General features: G+C 37.6%; 11 protein-coding genes across 11 annotated transcripts in view; 7 read left to right on the top strand and 4 right to left on the bottom strand.

Moving 5' to 3' along the window:
* On the bottom strand, positions 222 to 2,770 carry LOC104747971. The gene is made up of 2 exons (XM_019236596.1): positions 2,758 to 2,770; positions 222 to 2,061 (listed from the first exon to the last, which is right to left on the bottom strand). Exons 1-2 carry the CDS (start codon positions 2,768 to 2,770, stop codon positions 302 to 304), a joined length of 1,773 nt encoding a protein of 590 aa, XP_019092141.1. The 3' UTR covers positions 222 to 301.
* LOC104744361 (receptor-like kinase LIP2) lies at positions 2,770 to 5,384 on the top strand. Its single transcript, XM_010465404.1, has 5 exons — positions 2,770 to 3,044; positions 3,123 to 3,286; positions 3,411 to 3,600; positions 3,704 to 4,089; positions 4,197 to 5,384. The coding sequence occupies exons 1-5, from the start codon at positions 2,957 to 2,959 to the stop codon at positions 5,109 to 5,111; spliced, it is 1,743 nt and encodes a 580-aa protein (XP_010463706.1). The 5' UTR covers positions 2,770 to 2,956; the 3' UTR covers positions 5,112 to 5,384.
* Positions 5,959 to 7,406, top strand: LOC104744360 (probable tyrosine-protein phosphatase At1g05000). The gene is made up of 5 exons (XM_010465403.2): positions 5,959 to 6,350; positions 6,446 to 6,539; positions 6,620 to 6,677; positions 6,763 to 6,806; positions 6,896 to 7,406. Exons 1-5 carry the CDS (start codon positions 6,175 to 6,177, stop codon positions 7,157 to 7,159), a joined length of 636 nt encoding a protein of 211 aa, XP_010463705.1. The 5' UTR covers positions 5,959 to 6,174; the 3' UTR covers positions 7,160 to 7,406.
* Positions 8,444 to 9,056, bottom strand: LOC104744359. The gene has a single exon (XM_010465402.2). The coding sequence runs from the start codon at positions 8,971 to 8,973 to the stop codon at positions 8,656 to 8,658; it is 318 nt and encodes a 105-aa protein (XP_010463704.1). The 5' UTR covers positions 8,974 to 9,056; the 3' UTR covers positions 8,444 to 8,655.
* On the top strand, positions 9,206 to 11,553 carry LOC104744358 (isopentenyl-diphosphate Delta-isomerase II, chloroplastic). Its single transcript, XM_010465401.2, has 6 exons — positions 9,206 to 9,464; positions 9,920 to 9,975; positions 10,371 to 10,462; positions 10,727 to 10,829; positions 10,933 to 11,070; positions 11,170 to 11,553. The coding sequence occupies exons 1-6, from the start codon at positions 9,244 to 9,246 to the stop codon at positions 11,418 to 11,420; spliced, it is 861 nt and encodes a 286-aa protein (XP_010463703.1). The 5' UTR covers positions 9,206 to 9,243; the 3' UTR covers positions 11,421 to 11,553.
* On the top strand, positions 11,771 to 13,312 carry LOC104744357 (putative 4-hydroxy-4-methyl-2-oxoglutarate aldolase 1). Its single transcript, XM_010465400.2, has 3 exons — positions 11,771 to 11,932; positions 12,103 to 12,303; positions 12,877 to 13,312. Exons 2-3 carry the CDS (start codon positions 12,120 to 12,122, stop codon positions 13,191 to 13,193), a joined length of 501 nt encoding a protein of 166 aa, XP_010463702.1. The 5' UTR covers positions 11,771 to 11,932; positions 12,103 to 12,119; the 3' UTR covers positions 13,194 to 13,312.
* LOC104763894 (histidine--tRNA ligase, cytoplasmic) lies at positions 13,472 to 16,996 on the top strand. The gene is made up of 7 exons (XM_010465398.2): positions 13,472 to 14,532; positions 14,649 to 15,025; positions 15,101 to 15,280; positions 15,370 to 15,627; positions 15,710 to 16,123; positions 16,227 to 16,367; positions 16,456 to 16,996. Exons 1-7 carry the CDS (start codon positions 13,548 to 13,550, stop codon positions 16,765 to 16,767), a joined length of 2,667 nt encoding a protein of 888 aa, XP_010463700.1. The 5' UTR covers positions 13,472 to 13,547; the 3' UTR covers positions 16,768 to 16,996.
* Positions 18,190 to 21,534, top strand: LOC104744355 (probable protein phosphatase 2C 33). Its single transcript, XM_010465397.1, has 7 exons — positions 18,190 to 18,466; positions 18,571 to 19,014; positions 19,098 to 19,499; positions 19,684 to 20,097; positions 20,183 to 20,300; positions 20,409 to 20,632; positions 20,717 to 21,534. The coding sequence occupies exons 3-7, from the start codon at positions 19,245 to 19,247 to the stop codon at positions 21,179 to 21,181; spliced, it is 1,476 nt and encodes a 491-aa protein (XP_010463699.1). The 5' UTR covers positions 18,190 to 18,466; positions 18,571 to 19,014; positions 19,098 to 19,244; the 3' UTR covers positions 21,182 to 21,534.
* On the bottom strand, positions 21,589 to 24,223 carry LOC104744354 (aspartic proteinase-like protein 2). The gene is made up of 9 exons (XM_010465396.2): positions 23,857 to 24,223; positions 23,185 to 23,553; positions 22,877 to 23,101; positions 22,632 to 22,794; positions 22,476 to 22,549; positions 22,200 to 22,287; positions 22,045 to 22,120; positions 21,894 to 21,965; positions 21,589 to 21,804 (listed from the first exon to the last, which is right to left on the bottom strand). The coding sequence occupies exons 1-9, from the start codon at positions 24,096 to 24,098 to the stop codon at positions 21,653 to 21,655; spliced, it is 1,461 nt and encodes a 486-aa protein (XP_010463698.1). The 5' UTR covers positions 24,099 to 24,223; the 3' UTR covers positions 21,589 to 21,652.
* Positions 24,777 to 25,929, top strand: LOC104744353 (thioredoxin F1, chloroplastic). The gene is made up of 3 exons (XM_010465394.2): positions 24,777 to 25,167; positions 25,354 to 25,453; positions 25,611 to 25,929. Exons 1-3 carry the CDS (start codon positions 24,866 to 24,868, stop codon positions 25,758 to 25,760), a joined length of 552 nt encoding a protein of 183 aa, XP_010463696.1. The 5' UTR covers positions 24,777 to 24,865; the 3' UTR covers positions 25,761 to 25,929.
* The window catches only part of LOC104744352 (protein DJ-1 homolog D), a gene marked incomplete in the record, with an annotated part of 3,776 nt that continues 2,625 nt past the window's right edge, over positions 26,424 to 27,574 (bottom strand). The window contains 3 exon segments of the mRNA XM_010465393.2: positions 26,424 to 26,794; positions 26,923 to 27,285; positions 27,383 to 27,574. Coding sequence (XP_010463695.1) covers positions 26,606 to 26,794; positions 26,923 to 27,285; positions 27,383 to 27,574 — 744 coding nt within the window.

The raw sequence follows: 27,574 nt of genomic DNA, 5'->3' as shown, positions 1-27,574 counted from the left end.
AGTTTTGGAAATTTAATGGGTTAAAACTTTAATGTGTAGAGTTGTTTTTGGAAAAATCAGAATGTATAGATGTTGTTCAGATTTTATGGCAATAAATGTAACAAATGTTGGTCAATTTAAGAAAGTTTAGTAATTGAATTTCTCTGCAATGTTATTTATGAAATTGTTTTAGAGGTTAATGTTGTAAAAAAAAATTAAATAAGTAAAATTTAAAGGGCATAGACCAAAATGTACTCCAAAAATATTAATATAGATTACAACTTTACAACTTGTTACATCCAAATTAAGAGCTTTTAAAGTATCAAATAGGCTGTTGTGTGCATTTGTTTTGAGAGTGTCCCAACAAATGACAACGACCACATTGAACAATCCTTTTCGGTCTCTTGAGATTCTCAGCTCGAACTACTTTCTTCTTCGGTCTACCAGGCGGTCTCCGTGTCTTAGGCGGTAGTATTAACGGTAAGCATTTCCCGGGTTCTTGTTGCTTCTTTTTCCACAAGTTGATGTCTGGAGTTTCACTTATGATCTGTGAGTATGTCTGCTGATAGCTTCCAACCGTGAAGCATGGTTCTGCGAATTGACGGGGGTTCTGTCCGCACGAGATAAGTGCTGCTGCTGCATGAGCGCATGGTAAACCGTAAAGCTGCCAACGGTTGCAAGAACATACTCGTGTTTGGATATCCACGATGTTTGTTCTCTCTGTCGAAACAATCTCGAATTCGACTTCGTTTGCACGCAAAACTTGGTAACAATCTGCGTCCGAGATAGCTTCTAGAATCCGTTTCTCGGCCGATGGAACTAGTATAGAGTTCCATCTCAAGCTTGAATCACGCCTGGTATCGACCCAAGATGACAACTGATTTCGAATGTGTTCCACTGTTTGAACGATAGGGAGATCGTGACATTCGTTAGCCCAATTGTACAATATCTCAGTGATACCTAAAGCAAAATGACCATAACGTACTAAGCCTTGGAAAAAAGCAACCGCCCAAAGCTCAGGTGGAAAGAGCTCAAACCATTGTATAACGTCATGCGATACCTCGATCATCTCAGACATCTTGGATTCGAATTCTGATGCGGTGAGAGCGTAAACAGCACTCCAGAACATATTAACAATCTTAGTGTTCTTGAACGTATCCCTGAAGTTCTCACTCACGTAACGAAGACAAAACCCGTGAAAAGCATTAGGAAAGTGAGATTTCACCGCTGCCACAATCCCTGAATGTCTCTCCGAGAGTATAGTGAGTCTCGGCATGCTCTCTGAATTCATCATCCCGAGAAGTTTCCTCAGTTCCGAGAGAAACCACATCCAGTTCTCATCGCTCTCTATATCAACAACAGCAATCGCAAGAGGAAAAAGACCATAATCAGCATCAACAGCAGCCGCACAGAGCATCGTACCCAAATACTTACCTTTTAAATACGCTCTGTCAAGCTCAAGAAGCGGCCTACAACCACTAGTGAACCCTAATATACATGCTTGGTACGCAATAAACAAGCGCTGGAAACAGTTTTCAGGTCCAGAGGAAGAAACAGAACAAACACTCCCAGGGTTAACTAGTTTGATCTGCTCACAATAAACAGGAAGAAGACGATAACCTTCCTCAAAAGTACCATGAAGTGCAGCCATACCACGCTCTTTCCCACGCCAAGCCTGCATATAAGAAACCATAACACCATGCTCATCACGAATATCTTGTAATATCTCCTTTGGTTTGTACTGAGGATTATCTCTAATCCGTGCTTCTAACGATCTTGCAACCCAACCAACCGACGCTTGATGATGATGATGCAGATCATCTAACCCCTCACAGGTGTGCTCACCGTTGAGTGTCCTAACCGAAAACGTGGGAACTCCAGGGCATTTAGCTACATGAATTCTCCATGGACAACCTTCCCTTGAACATTTGGCTATGAGTCTGCTTCGGTCTGATTTCACAATACGAAGATCGAAACGCAGAGCTAAAGCCAAATCTTTCAAAGTTCTTCTACAAGTTTCCACATCGGGAAACTCTTTCCCTACTACCAAATCATGGTCAGCTCCCAAAATATCTTCGGAACCTCAGGCGATAAAAGTTTGATCGGCCATATGACGCACAAAACCTTAATTAATCCATCTCCCCAATCAAAGGATCTCCTCGGAACTGAACAAAGAGCCAAATTAACAAATTACAGTAAAACAGAGATTGTGGCAGGAGATGAAATCGAAGAATTACAAAGAAACAAGTCGAAATCACCATTCAGAGACTCTGTAAAGAGGGAAGAAACAGTTGGAAAAAGAAAGCTCCCAGATCTGGAGTTGATGAGTGAAGCGAATCACACACAATGAGGGCGCCGATCACATTTTGAATCGGAGACTCATCATCATTCAGATAATATCAACGGAAGAAGGCAGAGATGAAAGCGATGGCTGGTATACTTTCGATGATGTACGAGAGAGAGACAGATATTTGTAATGGGCTTTTGTTTGTTGGGTCCTTACGGCCTAAGCCCAATATATAAAAAGCTTTAGTATATACGCGAATTTTAAGATTTTTTAAAAATACAAAATCTGATCTAATCACATAATTAGTCTGTTGTTGTGGGACAGATTAATCCACTTCACAAGGGATAAAAACTATTTTAATTAAAGGTTTTTCAAAATTAGGTTTTACAGAAATCGAAAGAAGAAAGAAGGATGGTTCTCCATGCTTTTGGGAGATTTTGGAATTTGATTTAAAATATAAAATAACAAAAAAAAAACGAAAATTTGATTACCGGTGGTTTGCATTTGTCTACTTCATCTTCTTCCTCTCTTTCTAACTTTCATTTTTCTTTTCCGTTTGTTTCTCTTTTTACGTTACGTCGGTCCTTCAATCTCCATGAAGGACCCGACCAATTGCTAAATTCCTAAATAAAACTTTTTTTTATTCAAAAAAACTTTTCTCTGTTTTGTTATTGATTCCGATCATTCATCATGCACTGTTTTCCGTGTTTCTCTTCCTTAAAGAGCAAGAAATCTTCAGCTACGAATGAGACTCAAGACAACGAAACTATACCACCTGGTATGTATATGTCTTAATGTTGAATGAACCCTCATACAAGCAATGTAAATGAAATAAAATATTGATTTTTTTATGAAGAGAGGAGACGAACAGAGGAAACAGAGGAAACTGAAGGAACGACGTTGAAGACATTCACTTTCCGGGAATTAGCGACGGCGACAAAGAATTTCCGGCAAGAATGTTTGTTAGGAGAAGGTGGATTCGGTAGAGTTTATAAAGGAACCCTTAAATCTACTGGCCAGGTACGTTCTTTTTTCCCATTCATCATGCATGATTCAGTACCAAAGTTAGATACTTTTAAAAAAAAATGATCCATCATGAGAGAATATGTCTATTTTTTTATTTTTTTTGGGGAATATAATGTAGGTGGTGGCTGTAAAGCAACTAGACAAGCATGGATTACATGGGAACAAAGAGTTTCAAGCTGAGGTTATATCGTTAGGCCAACTTGATCATCCGAATCTTGTTAAGCTTGTTGGCTACTGCGCCGATGGAGATCAAAGGCTTTTGGTCTATGAATATATCTCTGGAGGTTCACTTCAAGACCATCTTCATGGTATTTATATTGATGTATTCTTATTCAACACATCTTTTGTTTCAAACATATGAAAAGCTGACATTTTTGGTATGTTTGTTTTTGCATAATTAACCAAAATCAGACCGTGAACCGATGAGTTGGACAACTAGGATGCAGATAGCGTATGGCGCAGCGCAAGGGCTTGATTACTTGCACGATAAAACGAATCCACCCGTGATATACCGAGATTTGAAAGCTTCAAACATTTTGTTAGACGATGATTTTTCTCCTAAGCTTTCTGATTTTGGTCTGCATAAGCTAGGACCAGGGACAGGTGATAAGATGATGGCTTTATCTTCTCGAGTTATGGGAACTTATGGTTACTCCGCCCCTGAGTACACTCGAGGAGGAAATCTCACTATGAAATCAGATGTCTTTAGCTTTGGAGTTGTGTTGCTTGAGCTCATCACCGGTCGAAGAGCTCTTGATACCACTAGGCCTAATGATGAACAAAACTTAGTTTCTTGGGTAAATAAATATCTATCTAATAAACCATGCTCTTTTCTTTTTTTCAAATCATATATATATATAAATAGTTGTTTACTTTCTGAAATAAATCTTGTTATATATGGCAGGCACAACCTATATTTAGGGATCCTAAGAGATATCCGGACATGGCAGATCCGGTTCTAGAGAAGAAATTCTCAGAGAGAGGGTTAAACCAAGCAGTGGCAATAGCTTCAATGTGCGTACAAGAGGAAGCATCAGCTCGTCCTTTGATAAGTGATATAATGGTGGCCCTTAGTTTCCTTTCAATGCCTACAGAAGATGGTGTTCCCACAACAGTTACGGCATCCTTTAAGGACAAGAGTATGTCTATAGCCTTAAGCCGGCATGATTCAAATCTTGTATCTCCTGCTGCTGAGCTAGCTACGGAAGATGACAAGTCTAGTAGTACATCATCAGACGAAGAAGCATCTTTGGAAAACGAAAAAGAGAGTGTGAGTAAGAAGAAACTTGGAGAGGAAGATAGCCCAATGGAATCTGATGATGGGTCTGATTCTAACTCTGAACATGAAAATGACCAAGATAGTCCACAACTAAAGCCTGTTGATGAGAAGAACGCGGCGCAAAGCTTGAAGATAAGCTATAGATATAGCTGGGAAGATATAGATGTCAATGATGAGAGGCTAAGCAGCCAGAAATCAACTGACGAAAGCACTTCTTCACACTATGATAGCGACAGAGATCATGATTTGCCTAGAGAGGATGAGAAAGAGAAAGAGAAAGAAGAAGAAAAAGAAAAAGAAGAAGAGGAAGAGGAAGAGGAAGAGGAAAAGCATAGTCATCTTGAGCACAATAATAGCTCAAAAACTGATGATGATCAAAGTGTTTACTATGATAATGATGATGATTCAAGAGATGACAATAATGAAGCATCTTTGAAGCGGATAGAAACAGAGGATGAGATTGATCGTGTTGAAGATGACAATGGAGGCTCTTTGCATCAGATAAAATCAGAGGTTAAGACTGATACTGTTGAAGACTGACTTGTTTTAAAAAAAAAAAAAAAAAAATTATTCATCCATTTTAAAATGACACAGAGTTTGAATCTTTTTTGGGTTTTAGAAACTCTCAATTGGGTAATTAATAATCTAAACAAATTATATACTCATCTCTCTATGTCTATGTCTCTTTTATGTATGATGAAGATGTTTGGATTGGTAGATAAAAGAAGATGTATTGAGAAAACAAATCTCATGTTTTGTAATCCTCTATTAATTGCTTCTTTTGAAAAAGAATGTAATGTATTTTCCTTAAAACATGCCATAAAAAATCTTACTTAATAATACCATCTTATGACAAGTGTGAGATTCAATAACAAATGTGATCAAGATAATGAATCTTAAAACTTAGCCAATATGTGACTCATATTAGAATGAGATTCTCAATTTTGATATACTTATACCATAAGATTCTTATCCTAATATGTAATTAAGGATATAGAGTCTTTAAATTTTCCATTTTGTTGGTCAACGAGGACAATTGTCAAAAGTTTCAGTCTTTAGAATAATAATATGAAGAAAACGAGACCACTTAGGTTTACTTTTCCTTGCATTGCATTGATTCGACCACTTTCCTTATGCAAAGTTCCTACTTACATAACATTACTTTACAAAAAATGTTATAAAGATTTGACCTTCAAGAAAAAAATTGTTAAGATTCGGAAGAAGAATAGTCAACGATGAGGATCTTGTAGAGAGGAAAAGACACGTGTAAGAATCCTAGAGATTCCTTATTAAGTGAGGTCCTCCATCCTAAAAATTACTAAACCTTAAAAAGGATTTATTAAAAGCAAATCACAAAGGAAGAAGAATCTTTGAAAAAAAACTAAAAAACTCCCAAAATATAATAATCAGATTAGAGTCCGCTTTTCAAAGTTGTCTCCTTTATGATGAAACAAAAACAAAACAACCCCACTTGATAATATGATGATGATCCCTCTTCTCCTCCTATAAAAAGCAAACCTTTGTTCCTCAAATCAATTCCATCACATCTTTGTTTGTTTGGGTCTGTTTTCTCTGTTTCTGATTTTTTTGATTAGTCGTCTGAATGTGTTTGATTATGGATTCGGAGGATGATCACCACAACAACAACAACAACGACGGTACTGATGTTTTATCGCCGCCGTTTAACTTTTCCATGGTTGAAGATGGTATTTACCGATCTGGGCTTCCTCGACCTGATAATTTCACTTTCCTCGATACCCTAAACCTTCGTTCCATCATGTAAAGTTTTAATCTTTTTGTAATGGGTTTTGTTTTGATTTGCTTTGATTTGATGATAACATTGGTTTGTTCAATCTCTACCCAAAAAAAAACAGTTATCTTTGTCCTGAACCATACCCAGAGGAGAATCTCAAGTTTCTTGAGGCTAACAACATTAAGCTTTTCCAATTTGGTATCGAAGGCAAAACGGTGCGTTTTATACCTCTCTCTCTTGATCATCTTGGTGCTTCTTGAAGTAACTTATGTCGGATTCGTTTGTGAATTTACAGGATCCTCCTACTCCTATGCCAAAAGATACGGTTTTGGATGCTCTCAAAGTCTTAGTTGGTAAGGAATCAACAACACTTGTTGATTATTTGTCTATAGTCTCGTGAGTTGTAAAAGTAGATTATTTTTGTTTGTTTCTCTGTAGATGTAAGAAACCATCCAATTCTCATTCATTGCAAACGTGGAAAGGTAAAAATTTACAATTTCTTCTAGGAACTTTGAGTCTATCATTCATCTACAGGGCACTCATGATTTTGAATTTTAATTTATGAATGCAGCATAGGACAGGTTGTCTAGTGGGATGCTTAAGAAAAGTTCAGAGCTGGTGTTTATCATCGGTGCTCGAGGAATACCAGAAGAACGCGGGTTTAAAGTGGAGACAAAGGGACTTGAATTTTATAGAGGCGTTTGATATAGTGAGCTTGAGAAAGTGTCTCTTGAGCATCATGTATCGCTATCACGGTTATGGATTCAAGAGGAGAAGGTTAGCGTATGAAGAAGAAAAGGTCCAGACACCAAAACCGCAGGCTACTAAAGTTTAAAAAAGAGAGCAACCAAAATGCTGCGATATGTCTCAATATTGATCGCTGGATGATTCTTGTAGGTGGATAAGATTTTAGTTTATCCCAAAATTCACAAGTTTGATTTGGTTTTACAAGAAATCGAAATGTACAGGTAGGGTTTATTCTTGATTTGCAGAAGGGGTCATTTTGTACTCGATGATGACAAATAATGCTTATGTTGCTTCATTTTTTTTAATTGCATTGTCAACTGGTAAAAGTTGCTTTATCTAAGTTGTTCAAAGACACCCTCTTTCGAATAACAACAATTAATTACAAATAAACAATTTGTACAAGTGGAGCATTATGCAAAACACCAAGTTGTTAGTTCCTTCTTGGAAGTTATTAATGCCTTGTGTAGTTTGTAACTTAACAAATTATTACACCATCACCATGTAAACTTTTCAACCAAAGAACTTCTCTAGCCAATCAAACTGAACGTTAAAGATCAAAATTCGGTAGTACACTTTCGTCAAAAGATAGATCTATAACTTAAAAAAAGGGGAAAACAGAGGAGGTTAAGAGTATCGAGTCAGCTTCTAGTTCTAATCTAAACCATGTGCACACTAAAGAACAAGGTTTCTGACTATCTAGCACATGTGTTTGGAAAGTATTATGTTCTTAAAAGATATTTTAAGATTATCCAATTTCATTAGCATTCTTCAACTATTCTCAGTCTTCGCGTGATTGAATCATCTAATTTGTACATATGACAAAAGTGTGCAACTATCATTGACATTTTCTATGAAACACCAAAATTGACAAAGAATAATCAAACTGAGAAAATTGAATATCCTAAAAATTCCAAAAACCGCATCACACAAGTAGCCAGATAGAAGAAACTGATCACTTACCTAGAAATTATCACCCAAGTATTGGATAAGAACTCAAGGACGCAGATCAAAGTGACAATTACTCAATCTTATAGTTTATAACTAAGAAAATTCAATGTCATTATAACAAAAAGAAACAAGATGTATGTTCATTGACGTGCTTTGCAAATCATCCTGACCTTAGGTTTCATTCAGCTGTTTAGGTCTGAACAGAAAACAGAGTATTTGATTTAAAACAAGAAGATGTCTACACTCTCAGGTTCAATTGGCAAAACAAAAACTTCAAACTCCTTAATCCTAACTCACAAACCAGTTAAAAACCACACGAGTCTGCAGAATTTCAACTAACAACACAATAGTCATATATGCTAGCTTTGCTTATCTTGATGATCTAAAACTTGTCTGAAAAAGAAACAGAGGTTCTTGATTTAAGTAAGACCAAACAGATTCTTGCCTTTAGAATGTAATACCAACACAAATAAACAGAGGAACTGAAACTACAAAGCTAATACCAAAGGACTCGAGAATGAGAAATCGTTAAATGACACACAGAGTTTATTGATATAACATCAACAACATTATCGATTTGAGTAGCAAAATCATAATCTTTGAAAATAAAAAGATGACAAAATTGAAACAATAGAGTTACTTCTTCAAGCTTCCCCTGATACCAGGTTTAGGTTTTGACTCAGCAACAGGTGCTAACACAGCATGGAGATTAACGACCAATGATTCATCATAAGTGAGCTTAGGATGCTTGGATTCGTGATGGATCTGCATAGTCTTTAGACCCGGAACCGTGATTTTGCAGTGAGGACACTCATACTTAGCGTGACCTCCTTTCTCTTTTCCGGTCCGATCAGCTATTCCAGCTAAGCCTCCTCCTCGATTCGTCAACGCAGCATCGATCTTCGCTTGAATCTCCTTCGCCGTATGCTTCTTCGGCTTCGCCTTACCAGTCATCTTTCAACAACGGCGGCTTAAAAAGGGAGAAGCCCTAACCCTAACCCTAACCCTAATTTGTGCCCCACTCTTCTTAGATTAAGACGCGAGAGCCGATATGAATATATATATACTAATTTTTATTTTTAAAAATGGAAATAATCTTATCTGGTTTTGTTTTGATTGTATACGGAGAGGTACACGGTAAGAACTGTGGACCTTTTGATAAAAAAATAAACGAAGAAAGGTAGAACGCATCAGTCATCACCACATGCGGCACAACCACCACCAATGTCTGCTTCTTCTTTATTTAATCTCCCGTTGATTCGCCTCAGATCTCTCACTCTTTCGTCTTCTTCTTCTTCTTCTTTTCGATTTGCCCATCGTCCTCTATCATCGATTCTTTCACCGAGAAAGTTACCGAGCTTTCGTGCTTTCTCTGGTACCGTAATGACAGATACTAAAGATGCTGGGATGGATGCTGTTCAGAGACGTCTCATGTTCGAGGATGAGTAAGTTCTTGATTCCTGTTTCTATTTATTTCAATTTTCAGTTTCCGGGTGTTGCCAAAATTGTACCTTTGTCTTCATTGGTGAAAGGGAAATGAACTAAATTAGGTTATGGGATTTGGAATTTTTTTTCGAATTAACAATGATTTAGGAGCTTTTAGGTCTATTGATTTGTTGACGTTAGTGCAATAATGAATGAACTTGTTAGAACTCTGGTGGTAACTTGAATGAAGCAAATAAAGGTCAACGCTTTAGTGTCTTCTGTGAAAGATGTCATAGTTTTGGGGGGAACATAGTTAGAGGTTTAGCTATGTTCAGAGGTGTGTTTGTCTTCTGTTAGACTTAATTTTACAATGATGATGGTTGATCCTTTGCCTTGATTCCCTATTATATGAAACTATACGATCTCTCTACCTTATTTTATTGATTCATCTCTATGTTTTTGATTTTGCTTGCAGATGCATTCTTGTTGATGAAACTGATCGTGTCGTGGGGCATGACAGCAAATATAATTGTAAGTGTACTTGGTTTGAGTCTCGTCCTATCACTTATCACTTGGTGTTTTCCATTGAAATTCTTGTTCTTTACCATCCTCCTATGACTGAAGTCACTGGACTTAGTTACACTTGGGGGGATCAAGATTTGACAGAGCGTTTTGTTTTAGTATTGATCTTATCCCTTCTAGATCGCACCTTTGAGTTTCCATCAAATGTCTTATTCCTCTCTGTCAATTTGTCGAACATATTATTTCTGTTGTCTAGTAACCTATATTAATTTCCATCAAAGATCAGGTTTTGCTGCTGGAAAATAGTTGCAGAAAATTAACTATCCGCTTGGTTTTCTTTGGAATATTGTTTTATCTCTTTCTGTATACCTGTTCAAGATACTGATACCTTTTCAAATCTGCAGGTCATCTAATGGAAAATATTGAATCTAAGAATTTGCTTCACAGGGCTTTTAGTGTATTTCTATTCAACTCGAAGTATGAGTTGCTTCTCCAGGTATTGACATATAAGTGCTTTGAAGTAGCTAAGTCAAGTTCTGTATAGGCACGGTTGTGTCTTATCTAGAATCACCTATTTGTAGAGAAAAATAAGCTCAAAACTATGGGAGGTTAGATCGTAAGCTTGATTATAGAGATTTTGTTCCACATGTTGGATGTTGCTATGATGATGGGATGCTCTTGGGATCTTAGATGGTTGGTGGATCTTAATAAGCTGACTCATGTGCGCCATCTTACTGAATTTTTTTTCTCTTTTGAACAGCAAAGGTCAAACACAAAGGTTACATTCCCTCTGGTGTGGACAAACACTTGTTGCAGCCATCCTCTTTACCGTGAATCAGAGCTTATCCAGGAAAATGCACTAGGTTGGTATCTACTAGCAGAAAAATTCAGTACTTCTGACTATCTATGTAACAAATTGTAGCTTCGTGTAACCAGTGACATCACTGTTTGTATCATACTCATTAGGTGTGAGGAATGCTGCACAAAGAAAGCTTCTCGACGAGCTTGGTATTGTAGCTGAAGATGTACCAGTCGATGAATTCACTGCCTTGGGACGTATGCTTTACAAGGCTCCTTCTGATGGCAAATGGGGAGAGCACGAACGTAATACTATTTTCTCAGAGACTTGGTTCCCATTTTCTTAAAAACAACTACAAACCGTTAAAAGCTTTTTTTTTTTCTGTGTTGGCCTTCGTTATGCAGTTGATTACTTGCTCTTCATCGTGCGGGACGTGAAGGTTCAACCAAATCCAGACGAAGTAGCTGAAATCAAGTATGTGAGCCGGGAAGAGCTGAAGGAGCTGGTGAAGAAAGCAGATGCAGGTGAGGAAGGTTTGAAACTGTCTCCATGGTTCAGATTGGTGGTGGACAATTTCTTGATGAAGTGGTGGGATCATGTTGAGAAAGGAACTTTGGGTGAAGCTATAGACATGAAAACCATCCACAAACTCTGAAATTTTTCTTAAGATTTTGGATAAACTTTCTCTTTGTCATTTTTTATCTTTGCAATATTAATAATTGTGGGCTGTGAGAGACTTTTAAAGATTATAAGCACATCAGGCAATAAAGTTTTCATTTTTATCTCAATTCATGAATTTCTTTGAATGTTCTACTAAGCTTTGACATAACATGGTTTTTGTCTTTTTGAGATGTACAAAAGGCATAAACACTAAACAGTCGAGAGAAAGCGAGAAGATGATAACAAGGAAACAGAGTCGAAACCAGACAAAGGCAACGCAAAGATTCCTTTTTTCGAAAGCTTAACGACAACCTCCACCTTCGCGATCTGATTTATGTAAAAGTTAAAAAAAAGTCCATACTTTACTATTATTGAATGACCAAAGCAAAGTAGTATGTTGATGAGACTTATTGTCCTCCTTTAAATAAAGGATCATCAACTTCGTTTCTCTGAGACTTGTTGGCCCACAGAGTCTTCTTTTCTTCATCTGAGTTTCTTCTATTTCAGGTAAATGAAATGAGATTCGATCTAAATCTAATCCAGATGAATTTTGGATTAAAGTTTGTAACTTTCCTTGTGGGTTTGATCGATTGACCGTGAATATATCATCACTTTTTCCAGATTAATCTCGATTTGTATCTCCAGATTACTTGTTTTGATCATAATCCTTAATACAGGTGAGAACCAAAAAAAAATGGCGTTTGTGACCACGGCGGAAGTTTGTGATGCGAATCAAGAGATGATTCGTAGTGGCCAGCTCCGAGCTCTGCAACCCGTTTTCCAGATTTACGGTCGTCGTCAAATATTCTCAGGTCCAGTAGTTACTGTTAAAGTATTTGAAGACAATGGCTTAATCCGTCACTTCCTCGAAGAGAAAGGTATTTTAATAGTTTCTTAAGATTTCATAAATACTGCAAACTTTACTCATAGAGAATAGAGATATGAACTTCCAGAGGATCATTGACATGGTTTAGATTCAATTCTGGTCTGTTACTTAGTTCTCAACTAGCTTCAATGGTTCTTTGCTTGAAACTATATAAAGTATAGGGACACATTGAATCTTGATGTAACAATATAGAGACACACTGGTCTGTTACTTACTTGTCAACTAGCTTCAGTGTTTGGTACTTCTTCAATCACTTTGCAAATGGATAGTTTGTGATGAGAAAAAGGGGTGTGCTTCGATTCATTATATTTAGAATAAACCAATGTGTTTCTATAATATTATTACATCAAGATTCAAGAACTCGTTATAGATGATAATAATAATGGTTATAATGAGGATGCAGGATGTTAGAAACATCAAAAGATTTTACCTTTTGGCTTACCAACTTGTTGCATAGCCTAAACCAACTTAGGGACTAGAGAGATGAGATAGGTCTTTCGAGTCTTTTTTACAATAAACCAATCTGCTCTCTGTAATTTTCACATATTACACATGTTTAAAATAGGCAATGGAAGAGTTCTTGTGGTGGATGGTGGAGGGAGTTTACGATGTGCGATACTTGGAGGAAACCCTGTGGTACAAGCGCAAAACAACGGATGGGCAGGGATCATAGTGAACGGTTGCATCAGAGACGTTGATGAGATAAATGGTTGCGACATTGGAGTGAGAGCTTTAGCTTCTCATCCAATAAAGGCGAGTAAGAAAGGACTTGGTGAACAAAGAGTGCCTTTGAACATAGCAGGCACTAGGATTTGCGATGGCGAATGGCTTTATGCAGATACTGATGGTATCCTTGTTTCCCAGATCGAACTATCCGTTTAATAAGTGTTGTTGTTTTAGCTGCTGCTTTTTGAGCTTTGTGTTCCTTCTTTAATATCGCTTCTTTGTTGATTACATATGTTTTGAGTTTGGGAATTAAATAAGAAAATACTTTCTTAAAATGCAAAAGATCCTCGAACTATCCAATATTTGCAAATTTACGAGCTGGAGGGTTTATCTAGCAATATTTGAAGATCAAGGTTCAAATTCCAAAAACTAGATAATTGTAGGGGTATTTCTGCAATTTTACGTTCTCTAATTCTTGTGTCGTCGTCTTTTACTCACTCACGGAGTCACATTTCTAAAGAAAGAAAACCCTAAATCACTCTCCGGCTTCAGCTCTGTAACTGTGAAATAATGGCGGCGGAGAGATCGTTCATCAATCTCGGAGGGAAAGGATCGTCTTTCACTTCTCCCTCCGTTTACAAGATTGCTTCCGGCGTCGCTAATGTTCGAATTGATTCCTCTGCAATTGAGAGATTCTCCACTAGAAACACTCCATCGATCAAACGAAGCTCATTAGGTATCCCTGAAGGTTTGACGAACGAAGAAACCAGAGCTTCTTTGTCTGTTATCTTAAACAAGCTTATTTTGTCGACTTCTGGTCCTCCTTCTTCCTCCACCGCTCGTTCTGTTCTTCCGGTTAAGATTTTGGAAATTTTGAATTCGGAGGCTGAGAGTTTCGATTCCGGTGAGATTGATGTGACGGAAGGGGAAAACATTGTGTTGGAGAAATCTTTTGCTTCGTTGATTGGACTCTGTTCTATTATAGATCACAAGTCGACGACACTTTCCCAGATCGTTGATTCTGTTGCTGCGTTGAGTTGTGAGGTTACAAAGGCTGATATAGCTTCGTTTAGCTCGTTGGATTCAGGAGATGGGAATGGTGATAAAGATGTGATTGGTGTTGCTGGTGATCTCAAGGTTTTGCTTAACGGGTATAAAGGTACAGGGAAGTTAGAAATCGAAGAGATTTCGAAGATTCCTTGGATTCATGGCAAATTCAGGTTTGTGGTGAAAAGCTTGCACTCTGATGCTCGGAGAGAATTGAATTCAGGTGTTAAAGGAGGCAAAACTGGATCTGGAAACACTGGAATTGGTGAGGCTTTAGGAACATCATTGGCACCTTTGTCGACTGCGATTAAAAACTTAGGAGTATGTTCGTACCTTCGTGCTAAGTTTTGTTTTGAGTCGATTGGGAATGAGAATCTGAGGAATGGTTTGTCTGAAGTGTTTGAGAAAAGCAGTGTTGAGTATGAGAATCTGAAGAATAGCTATAAGTTAGCTTATACTGCTCATTTGGAAGAGGATTACATCAGGTTTGCTCNTTCCAATCTCAAAGATGGAAAATATTTAGGCCTCAAAGTTAATTTCTGATTTGTTTGATTCTGTGGCAGGGAACTCGAGATTTTGCTAAAGAACAAATGGCAGTCCGAGAAAAAGCATTTGCAATCATACAAANGCTGGGGATTGTATGGAGAATCGTTGGTTTGGAGGCAGTTGCTGCCGTTTTTGCTCTTGTAGGTGGAGAGTTGTTTGTTCAGAAGAAGGGAGATGCGGACAAAGAAGATTCGAAGACGGATAAGAAAAAGAAGAAGAATGAGAAAAAAGCAGTTGTGGGGAAGGGGACGAGTATAGTTCTCCAGTTTATTAAAGATAAATTGGTGAGTAATGAGGCAACAAGTGATGGTGACCTGATGAATTCTTTGAAGCAATGGGTGGAACAAATCTTAAATCTTTTCAACCCTGCGGGTCACGGTTTTGATAGCTTTTTGGATAAAGTGAAAGAGATTGTAGAAAGTAATGAAAACAGGAGACTTCCCAAGCTTCCAAAGGTAAATTTCCAATCTCAAAGATGGAAAATATTTAGGCCTCAAAGTTAATTTCTGATTTGTTTGATTCTGTGGCAGGGAACTCGAGATTTTGCTAAAGAACAAATGGCAGTCCGAGAAAAAGCATTTGCAATCATACAAAACGTTTTCAAGAGGCATGGTGCAACTGCACTTGATACTCCTGTTTTTGAATTGAGAGAGACCCTTATGGGGAAGTATGGAGAAGACTCGAAATTGGTTTATGATATTGCTGATCAGGTTAAACTCATCTCGTCTGCTGCAATTTCATCAGTTTATGCGAAAGTTATTTCTCGGAAGTCGTGCTCATGTGAATACAGTAATTGCAGGGTGGAGAACTCTGCTCTTTACGATATGATTTAACTGTTCCATTTGCACGGTATGTCGCTATGAATGGAATCACATCATTCAAAAGATACCAAATAGCAAAGGTATACAGAAGGGATAATCCATCGAAAGGGCGATACAGGGAGTTTTATCAGTGTGATTTTGATATCGCTGGTTTGTTCGAACCAATGGGACCCGATTTTGAAATTGTCAAGATATTAACTGAACTTCTCGATGAATTGGAGATTGGTGATTATGAGGTAATAACTTAGTTGAAAGTCCTAATCTTTCCTGGTTGGTTTTCTCTTTGGCTATGTTCTTGATTCTGGTTTGTTAATGTAGGTGAAACTGAATCACCGCAAGTTGCTTGATGGAATGCTGGAGATATGTGGAGTACCACCTGAAAAATTCAGAACCATCTGTTCGAGTATCGACAAGTTAGACAAGCAATCATTTGAGCAAGTGAAGAAAGAAATGGTGGAGGAGAAGGGCTTATCGTCAGAGATTGCAGACAGAATTGGCAACTTTGTTAAGGAGAAGGGAGCTCCATTGGAGCTTTTGTCTAAACTGAGACAAGAAGGGAGTGAGTTCTTAGCTAACCAGTCATCAAGAGAAGCTCTTGATGAGTTGAGTATCATGTTTGAAGCTCTTGAAAGATCAAAGTGCAGTCACAGGATAGTCTTTGATCTAAGTCTAGCTAGAGGTCTTGATTACTACACCGGCGTCATCTTTGAAGCTGTTTGTATAGGAGCAGAGGTAAAATCCTTTGGCTTGGCTTCTTGAAATTCAATTAGTGAAAGTTTATGGTCTTTAAATTCAAAAAAGAAAGTTTATGGTCTTTAATTTTTTCTTTCTGCAGGTTGGATCAATTGGTGCTGGTGGTCGATATGATAACCTAATAGGAATGTTTGGAACAAAGCAAGTCCCTGCAGTTGGGATGAGCCTTGGAATCGAGCGAGTGTTTAACATAATGGAAGAACTTAACGAGAAAAAGAATCAAGTAACTTCCGAAACTCTTATGCTGTTTGTTGATCTTTATTCTAAAAGAATAGAATAAATTATGAACTTTGTTTTTGCTATGAACTTAGGTGATCCGACCTACGGAGACACAGGTTTTGGTTAGTATAATGAAGGATAATCAACTAGCGTTAGCAGCGGAATTGGCAAGTCAGTTATGGGAGGCTAAGATCAACGCAGAGTATCTTGTGAGCAAGAGGAAACAAAAGCATTTCGATCGTATTAGGGATTCAGGGATTCCTTGGATGGTGATGGTAGATGAAGAAGAACTCAGTAAAGATGTTGTGACATTGAAGAAGCTCGTTAAGGGAAGTGAAAAGGAAATCAAGAATGAATCTAAAGATACTTTCGTTGGGGTATTGTTGAAAGAATTCAGTTCTTGAAAAAGAGATGAAAGGTACACACTTGCTGCTGCGATTCCCAGAAACAGAAAAAGGAATCATTCACTGTTGCATTTTTGCTTCTTTTTTTTTTTTTTTGCTTGGTACTGGTGTTATTGGAGATAAGAACTTAAAAAAGATATTTTGATGTTGATGAGGTTTGTTTGATTAGTGGATAATTTACGTGGTTAGACCCCCCGAGTAGATCGTAATGATTGATTGGTTTTTTCGACTGGCTAGTTTTGTTTGTTTGGCATTTTCGTCTGCTTTGTTTATGTTTTTTTCTCCAAAAATATCTCATAAAAAGAAGAAACCATTTGCAATTTGAATATATATGAATGTATTTTATATGCAAGTGTAGACGCAAATATACGTTTCTTTCTAAAACAATCCTTATCCTGATTCTGATAAAAAAAGGGACACCCAACGAAAGTACTCGTTACTATTTCAACCTAATCTGCGATCTTATCGACAACAAATAAGAAAGAAGAAGAAGTTACGATTCTTTGATTGAGAAGAGGTGGAAGAAGAAGAAGATAAGAGTAAGAGTCAGCATAGTAAGACCGAAAGAGAAAATGGCTTTGGGTTCATTCACGAGAACCTGAAAATGAAAGACAAAATAAAAACTCTTAACAGGTAAGGTTAGTCTGTCCCCAACACCAAAAACAAAATTGTGATCTGCAGATCTGATTTTAGCATTGAGAAGAGAAGTTGATACGTGTTGGTTTCTGTGCCTCGCTGCCGACATGTGGCTTCAAGTTAACAAAGATCACTTCTCTCTATTCACACATCTCATGTTTCCATTGACTCTTGTCTCTACTTGTTTTAGCTTCAATAAAACACTCAGTCATATGCATATAGAGTTGTTACACAATAAGTACTAAATTGAGGTTTCAAATAAAATGTGTAATTTTCTTTCATATTGTTACGAATCGAAGCGGATCAATAGGACAAAATAAGTAAAGTAATAATTGTATGATCCTAAAATAAGTAGAATTCAGAGTGGTTAGTATTCTTCTTTCTTGTTTTGGTTTAAGTACCAAATAGCATGCATATGTAAATCATGGATTAAATATGATAAAGACCCTCTCATGTCATGTGGGATTGATTGACTGATTGAGAGACCTAATATATGTTTTTGATCTAAATAATAATATAAATGATCTGGTATGGGATATTATTTCTTTTTTTTTTTTTTAATTTTCAAAAAATAGAAATAATAATAATTCTTATTATATATGATTATATTCTAGTGGATGTCGGGAAATTATGTGTAAGAAACGTCTTATCCAACCCGATGTTAATTGTGCCAGCCTGAGCCCAAAAAAAAAAATCCATATTCACACATACATATATTAACATAAAAAAATATAAAAAATCTCATTACAAATTAATACATTTTGGTTATAAGATTAGAGAGAGAGAGTGACCCATCTCCTCCATTACTGTTTCTCTCTCTCTACACACATACACAAAAGTAGAAAGACGAAGAAGAAAGAACGGGTTTGTAGTTGGTGGTTGCGTTTCTTTCTCCTCTTTTTAAAAAATTCATCCTTTTCTCTTTTTTTTTTTTTTCATCTCTTTCAGTTACCTTCTTCTTCTTTTTTTATAATCTATCTACGCACGAACAGAATCTCTAGCTCAAAATTCATCCTTTTGTTTGAATCTCATTCTGAGATCGTTTTGATTGATCTGTATCCTGGTGAGTCTTCCTTTCAGCTCGAATTCGAATTTTCTGAATTTTGATTCTTTTTTTTTTGTGGAGAGTTCAATTATTTAGTGATTTCTTCGTTTGATTGGTTGCAGACCCAGAAGAAGAAGAAACAGAGAAAGACGAAAAGGGTTTTCATGATTCTCGTGTTTTGAGTCTCTTTCTCAATCCCTGTTCTTTGATTGATGGCTCATGTATTAATAAAATAAAAAAACACTTCTCTTTCTTTTTTTTCTTCTCTGTGTGTGTGTATGTGTGGCAACTGGCAATAGAAAAAAAATCTACGTAGATCTGTTCCTTTTGGGTTTAAATTATTTGAAAGACTCAAAAAGGGTCAGACCCAGAAGAAGTCTCTCACCTTTGCCTTTTTCTTTGGTCAGCTTTGGAAAGCTTTGATTTTTTTATTCTGTTTTTTTCTTCATTCAATTTTGACGATTTGGGTTTAAGATTCACTAGGGGTGTGTGTGTGTGTATGTACTGGCAGTTGTGAGGAATTATATGTGATCATTAGTCAATCTTAGCTGGAACTAAAAATTGAGGTTTGTTCTTGCATACTGAATCATCATCATCATTTTGCTCTTTCTGCTGGGGATCTAATAAAGAGTTTTTTGTCTTCTTGCAGAGATCTCTTTGCATAGTTTGAATCATCATTGCTCTTTCCGGCGAGAATCGTGATCTAAAGCTTCAATCTTTCCCACTGGAGGACCGTGGGGGTGATTGTACCATTGTTGGTCTGGATTGCCTTCTTAATATAATCAGGGCCCTTAGAATGGGGTCCTGTTTATCTGCTGAGACAAGGTCCCCTGGACCGGGCTCTCCTTGCTCTCCTGGGTTTAGTGTGAGGAAGAGGAAGAACTCCAAGAAACGACCTGGTTCTAGGAACTCTTCCTTTGATTATAGGAGAGAAGAACCTTTGCATCGGGTTCCTGGACGGATGTTCTTGAATGGATCAAGTGAGGCTGCTTGTATCTTCACTCAACAAGGCAAGAAAGGGCCTAACCAAGATGCCATGGTTGTTTGGGAGGTATGTTAGATCCAAAATTCCTCCCTTTCTTTTCTTGTTTCTATTTATGTTTTTTCATAGTATATATTGTTTCTCCACTGCTTCTATCTGAAATATTGATATCTATGTAGAATCACCAGATTATCTTTGGTTCTTTTAGCGATCTATGCAAATGATTCTAATTGTTTCCTGTTTTCACGCTCAGAATTTTGGTTCGAGGACAGATACAGTCTTCTGTGGAGTGTTTGATGGGCATGGTCCATATGGTCATATGGTTGCAAAGAGAGTCAGAGACAATCTCCCTCTCAAATTAAGTTCTTATTGGGAAGCAAAAGTACCAGTTGAAGGTGTTCTAAAGGCCATCACTACCGACAACGTTAACAATGCAACCAACATTAACAACTCTGAAGATACTGCTGCTTCTGTATCTGCTGAAGAAGAACCTAGGACATGTGCTAAGATGGAGGAGGAGGAGAACATGGAATCCCATCCGGAATTGTTTCAAACGCTGAAAGAGTCGTTTCTTAAGGCTTTTAAAGTTATGGATAGAGAACTGAAATTCCATGGAAGTGTTGACTGTTTCTGCAGTGGAACAACAGCTGTAACCTTGATCAAGCAGGTATTGTCTCGGTATGGTATGTTATTAGTTTAAGCCTTATTCACTGTTTCTTGATCTTGATTATGTATCCTCCGCAATATTGCAGGGTCAGTATCTCGTTGTTGGAAATATTGGAGACTCTAGAGCTGTAATGGGTACAAGAGACAGTAACAATGCTCTTGTCTCTGTTCAACTTACTGTCGATCTTAAGCCAAATCTCCCAGGTTGAATGATTGTTCCTTATGCGGGATGTATGCTGTTGTCCTGTGGATGTATGATGGATCCACTAATTTACTTCTATTGGTTTTTTTTGCCCTCATTTGATTTTACAGCTGAGGCAGAGAGAATAAGAAAATGTCGTGGACGGGTGTTTGCTCTTAGAGATGAACCTGAAGTTTGTAGAGTTTGGCTGCCAAACTGTGACTCACCTGGACTTGCAATGGCACGTGCTTTTGGAGACTTTTGCCTTAAAGATTTTGGCCTAATCTCTGTGCCTGATGTATCTTTCCGTCGCTTAACCGAGAAAGATGAGTTTATAGTGCTGGCTACTGATGGGGTAATTTCTCGTTCTCTCAGACACATTTCCTTTTCTATTTGCAATTTTGCTCATATTTCTAATGTTATTATGTTTGTGTGATAGATTTGGGATGTTCTCTCAAATGATGATGTAATGGGGATTGTAGCTTCAGCTCCATCGCGTTCCACTGCAGCGAGAGCTATAGTCGAGTCTGCGGTTAGAGCTTGGAGATACAAATACCCGACTTCCAAAGTCGATGACTGTGCCGCTGTTTGCTTGTATCTAGACGCCAACAACTCAAACGTCATATCTACATCATCTTCCATCTCCAAACTGGACGATGAAGAAGGAGACGAAGAGCTAAAAGCTGCGACTGAGAATGATGATGCATCAGGACCAAGCGGTCTTGGCCGTTCGAGTACTGTCAGGACGGGGAAAGAGATTGCTCTCGACGAAAGTGAAGCTGAGAAGCTGATAAAAGAAGAGGATAACTTGGATACAGAACCTGGAACAGAGTATTCTGCACTAGAAGGTGTGGCAAGAGTTAATACACTTTTGAACTTACCAAGATTTGTGCCTGGAAAGTGAAAAGAGAAAGAAGAGCTGAAATGAAGAATTTGAGAGGTGATAGATCATATCAAATAAAATCACCCAAGAGAAGAAGGTACTGTGTCTTTTTGTTTCCTTTTCAACTTTCTACATTGATCTCTATTCTTTTCCTTGAGTCATAATTCATTGGTTTTGGAACATAAATTTTTGTCAATTTTGTCTTTTGTTTATGTCTTTCTTTCTTGTTGATGTTTATGCTGTTTTTTTGGTCTTGTCAGTAAAGAAGAGTGAAAAAAACATCACATGTAATAATGGCTTTGTGTCTGTGATTCTGTGAAAGCCCCTCAGGCTTAATTTTGTCAGTCTGTTGGGAATTTTCCTGTTTTTGTCTATTCAAAAAGCTCCAATTCCAACTACAGATTTGTTGTCAATCTCTTCTTCCTCTCTCAAAATAAATAAAAATGGGAATATTTTAAACAAACTTTGTTCCAAAGAGGGTTTTATCTGAAACTATAAAGCCATGTAACAGAGGAAAGGAATTAAGAGAGAAACAAGTGTAAGAAGTCTTGTAATAGCTAAAGAAGACGACCATGAGAGGTTGTGTGCACCAACTGTGTAGATTGCTCCACTTTCTTCATCCTTTACTTGAATTCCTCCTGAACCTGTGTGATTCAGTATTCATTACAGTTAAACCTTCCAATCTTAGTATTTGTGGCAACGAGAAGACAATGACAGGATTTGTAATGCTTACAGTTGTGATTGGTCCATCCAATGACTTGGTTTTCAATATCGTAGACAACTAACTTGTTAGAGAGGGCCATGTCTGCGCAGGGAGACAAATCAAGACTCAATTTTTACAGCATTTGCAGGATGAAAGTCATTTATAAAAGAGATGTGCGTACCTCCAAGAATAGTTAATTCTTCTCCTCCTTTAGTCTGCAACCCACCGTTTTGCCAACCAAAACACCATGTGTCTTCCTATAAGCCAGTTTTTATGTCAGAACAAGAATACAAGAACACGAACAAGGTAAAGAGTCTGAAAAGGAACACGACTTACTCTAACTTGGAATAGATATTCCCGAGGATAAACCGCCAATGGAAGAGACTTGTCGAACTGGAAAGTGACAGTTGGGAACCGATCTAATCTGTGAATTGGACAGTAAATATTCAGAGGGTTTTACATTGTTCCATTAATGTTTGCACACAGTTCATTTTCATATACTTGATGTTATAACTCCCTTTCAATTCAAAGAGCAGTTAACAGTACAGTTCCAAACATTAGTGGAACACTAAGCACCGAGAATGACAAAGAAGCGATGAGTTAGATTCTTACTTGTCTATATAATGGAAACAAGTAAACGAATCTTGAACTGTATGCAAAGTAAGCTCCGGATGTGAAGCCAATATCTGAAAAAAAAAACAAAGTGTTAAGAACTTTATAGAAGAAGGCAGAGGAAAGAAATTCACAAGTAACATACATAGTCTTGACCTCATTCATTAATGGCTTATAAACAGCTTCAGGAAGATACACTAGAGTTGTACCACTATCAACAATAACTCCTTTGTCATCTCCCGAATTAAACGCATCCGAAGAAAGTTGTAAAACTGAATTACCAACTTCAATTGCATTGAGGTTAACACTATAGTGAGCTCTGTCAAAAAGAGTTACACAAACAGTGTTAAGAAATTCAAAACCTTTTTGACACCAAATAGAGAGTAAGGCATTTCACTTACGATTTAGAGAGCATAGGAGTAGTCTTTACTTTAGGTGACACAACTTCTCCAATGGCGAAGATACCGCCTCCACTGTTATTATCCAAACAATGTGCAAAAGATCTTTTGACCTTTCTTTGTGAAGCTAGCTGCGATATAAACGATGAATTCGACTGTCCAAATCCCATTATCCCATCAACTGCAGCTTGGGATTCACCGAGTTGACCAGACTGTTTAGAACCACATCTGTATATAAGACCCACATATATAACGATTAAAATTGGCACAATGCTAACGAGATTTGTAAGCCACAAGCTATAAAAACTAACCCGAAGATAATAGTTCCGTTGGTGGAACCGGTTTGACGATTGCCAGTAACTAAATCCAAATGCACAACATCTTTAACCAAGTATCCATTAGTAGAGCTCCCATCTCCATACATGATAACATATTGACAAGTAGAGCCTGCGTGACACTCAGATCTTTGGTTAACGTAAGAGCAAAAGCTGTCATCACAGGAAACAGATTTGGCAGTTGACGAAGCATCCGCATCATAAGGTGTCAGCTCTACCAGATCACTTTTCCTAGGACATCGGATGCAACCAGCACAATTCACCCATAAGATATCACTTCCTGTATCAACTTGGACATGAAAGTCTCTTGATGGAGTTCCTAGTCCGATTTTAGCAAAGTATAATCTGAAAAAAGTTAAAAACACCAAAACAACAAAGAACAAAGAATCAACATTTTACCATAGGCTAAGAACAAAAGAGTCAAGAACCAATCAAAAAGTTGAGAATCTTCAATAGATTCAAAATCAATAAAAAGCTTTTTTTTTTTTTAAATTGCAGATTCCGCATTTATAGAAGACAAAAATGCCAACTTTATTTTTGTTGTTAAATAAAATTCCCAATTTTTTTTTAAGTTTTGTCTCTTTACAAAAGAGGACGACAACAAAAATTCCCAAAATTACAAGTTTTTTGATTAATGGCGATTCGAACCCAATAGACTCAGGCTGGCTATCGCCGCCGAGAGGTAGATCGATGGCGGAGAGAAGCCTAGAGTGACGGTGGAGGTCGTGAGCTTTAAGAGCTCCAAGATCTTTTTCTCTTTTTCCAGCGAACTTGCTTCGAACTTCAAATACCGGAGTCGTCGCCGCCGTTGACGAAAACTGCGGCCCAATTAGCAACGCCGCCGAAAGCAAAATAATCGACAAGAACCACCGTCTCCGCTTTAGATCCATAACTAATTTTTAGTTAAAGAAAAAAAAACCGAAAAAGTGAATAAAGAGAAAAAAGCAAAAGAAAGAGAAGAAGTATAGCTTTGGCGGTGGAGTAAGGTTTCGGACAAGAGAAGAAACTTAACTTTAGTTTGGTTTGGTACTTTCCGAATTAAATTAATAATTTAAACAACGTATCGAAATTAAACTTTAAGACCAAAGCTTTAAAAAAATTATTATGTATATTATTAGTAAGTAACAAAAAAAGATTCGAGATTATGTATGATCGATCACACACTTATAAAGAAGGAAACTGAAATAACTGCTAGTAGTAGCTCACACCACTTTGGCGGCAATTGTTTCTGTAAAAATGTTTATTTTCTCACTTGTAAATAAATAAATTTCATATTTTTATATGTACGTACGAATAAATAATTTTGTATTTTAGTCAAAAATAGTTATATTTATGGAAAAATAAAAGAAATACATATTTGTCTCATCATCTTAAGGGACCGAACCGTAATTTCAGTGAAAAAAACATAAATATCAATCTTAATTCCTCGAAGAATTCTACACCGCCCGTTCAATCTATCACGATAACAAGTAATTACCGTAAATACCCCCGAATATACTTGTTCATCCGTAGCTATTCGAGGATAACACCGTCTTTTCTTCTATAGTACCCATTTTATTTGCTTCTCTCGGTCCGTTGAGACCTCTCACCACACACACACACTCTTGTCTTTGAGTCTTTGAGATCATTTCGAAATTATTTTGCTTTACCACAAACAATGCCTCTCTCACTCCGCCTCGCTCCGTCTCCGACGACTTTAGCTCCGAGCACTGGAGGATTCGGTCCATCGAGGAGGAAACAGTGCCGGATTCCTTACTCCGGCGTCGCGACGACTAAGATTGGTTTCTGCTCGTCGTTGGATTCTTGGAAAAGAGGAGATTCATCTGTTGTGGTTAGGTGTAGCTTAGAAACCGTGAATGTAAGTGTTGGTCAAGTTACAGAGGTTGATAAGGACACCTTCTGGCCCATCGTTAATGCCGCCGGTGATAAGCTTGTCGTACTTGACATGTACACTCAATGGTACTCTTCTCCTCCTCTCTGCTTTTAACTATATTCTTATGATTCCAACTCAATTGATTTGTTGCGATGAACCAATTGATTTCATAGTGGATGTTTTGGTTTTGATGTTGGTCATTCTTTAAAGAGAGTTTTCAAATCCTTCTGACTAAAGGAGATGGTCTCTTTGGATATCTTGTGTATATGCAGGTGTGGTCCATGTAAGGTGATTGCTCCCAAGTACAAAGCTTTATCAGAGAAGTATGAGGACGTTGTCTTTCTAAAGCTTGACTGCAATCCAGATAACCGGGTTTGTCCCAATATCTATCTATAATCTATTGAACCATGATAGTATCTAAAGATAAGAGAAAGACTTTATCAACAATGCTACTATGTACTTGTCCTTTGTTGTTGCTTAGCCATTAAAAACGTTTGAGACTCTTTTTTTATTTTATTATTGGTGGCAGCCATTGGCAAAGGAGCTAGGAATAAGAGTGGTTCCAACTTTCAAGATATTGAAGGACAACAAGGTCGTCAAAGAAGTCACTGGTGCGAAATATGATGATCTGGTTGCAGCGATTGAAACAGCGAGGTCGTCGTCTGCTGGTTCTGGATGAACCAATCTCTCTCTTTCATGTCTTATTTTACCATAATAATTGGTTGTATGTAAATGTAAAATCTTGGTGTGTTATACCTATAGGTGAGGTGAGCAAAAAGATTTTATCTTGTATTGTGTAAATGTTTCAAGAAATATGATCATCCAGAAAAAAAGATTATCTTTAGGTACGGTTTCAAAGATTTCTAAGCATGCAATTCGGAGTTGAATTTGGGATTTGGTAATTTGGAAGATTCGGGCGCAATGTTCACTAGTATGTATAGTCACAAAGATTCATGGAATTAATCTATATCACTAAGATTATTATACGTGCAACGCTTACGATATGATTAGGATTCTTCTCTGATTTTTTATTCACAAAAGGATATGATAACATATACAGATATACTATAATACACTATATTATATAATATAAATTATCTAATCGATAGTATGACAGCAAGTCGAAAAATGATAACATCTTTTCCCTTAGCTCGTATACAAATTAAGCTGCATCGATCATAATTAATTAGGATTTAGATCTTTTCCCTTAGCTCGTAGTCGTAGTACTTCTTTTTCCGTATGCTCGTAGGCGATCTTCTTCCACTTATATCTCTGAAAACAAACAAAAAAAGAAAGGGATGACCAATATGATGAAATAATAGCTAGCAATGGTCACAATATCTGTCATTCAAAAGTGCTTCTTTATTTATTTATTTATTTTTGTATACGAGCCAAATTAAGTTTTACAATATCTGTCATTGCAGCAACAGCCAAATTAAGTTTTACACACATTACAACATAGTAAACAAGTGGGTTGAACGGATTCCGAGTGAAAGGGGATGTTTACATAACATAACATGGAACTTAGAATGAAACCTTAATGCCCAACAAAGCCATTAGCTGTGACACAAACTCTGGGTGTCCAGGCCATGCTGCCCCAGTTACCAGATTCCCGTCAGTGAAGCATCTGTGGATTGGATCTGGTTCTAGCCAAGTTCCTCCTCCAAGTACCACGTTCAGTTTCACGGCTGGATAAGCAGTGCATTTCCTTCCCTGCACCAGCCAGTAAATTGTAATCACGTCACATAAATCAAAATTCCTCAAAGAACTTGGTGGAGGGAAGCAAAAGAGTGGGCATAGAGTTAAAATAAATCGGAGCTACGAAGGAACAGTACACTGACCTTGAGGACACCAGCAGCAGCTAAGATCTGTTGTCCATGACAAATAGATGCAACTGGTTTCTCAGAATTCATGAAGTCTTTAACTATGTTAAGGACATGTTCGTTCAAGGCCAGATATTCAGGTGCTCTGCCTCCAGGAATGACCAGAGCATCGTAACTCGAGGAACCTAGGCCATCAAAGTTACTAGTTAAAGCAAAAGTGTGGCCTGGTTTCTCACTGTAAGTTTGGTCACCCTCAAAGTCATGGATTGCAGTTGGGCAGCGATCACCAGCCTTCTTCTCTGGGCAAACCGCATCAACTTGACATCCCAACGCTTGAAGGGACTGGAAAGGGACTTTGATTTCATAGTCTTCCATATAATCCTGCAAAGGTCAAAAAATAAAAAAACCAAAACTGTGATGTTTCAGAGACCCATGTGCGTAGTTCATTCACCAACAAAACCTATGTTTGGTCGCTTACCCCACAGAGAAACAAGATTCTTTTATTAGCTCCAGTTATTTGACCGCCCAGAGCCTTGACAAAAAGCTGAATAAATTCAGGATGACCCCCATATGTAGCAGCAGTAATCAAACTACCATCAACAACACAAACATCCGGGGTTACTGGTTCGACCCACTTGGCCCCTGCAGCAATAAGAGCAGGTCCAACAGT

This window comes from Camelina sativa, chromosome 15 (genome assembly GCF_000633955.1).
Source record: "Camelina sativa cultivar DH55 chromosome 15, Cs, whole genome shotgun sequence".
NCBI lineage: Eukaryota > Viridiplantae > Streptophyta > Magnoliopsida > Brassicales > Brassicaceae > Camelina > Camelina sativa.
The sequence above is the reverse complement of the archived record's forward strand: the minus strand, read 5'-3'. Positions and strand labels throughout refer to the sequence as shown.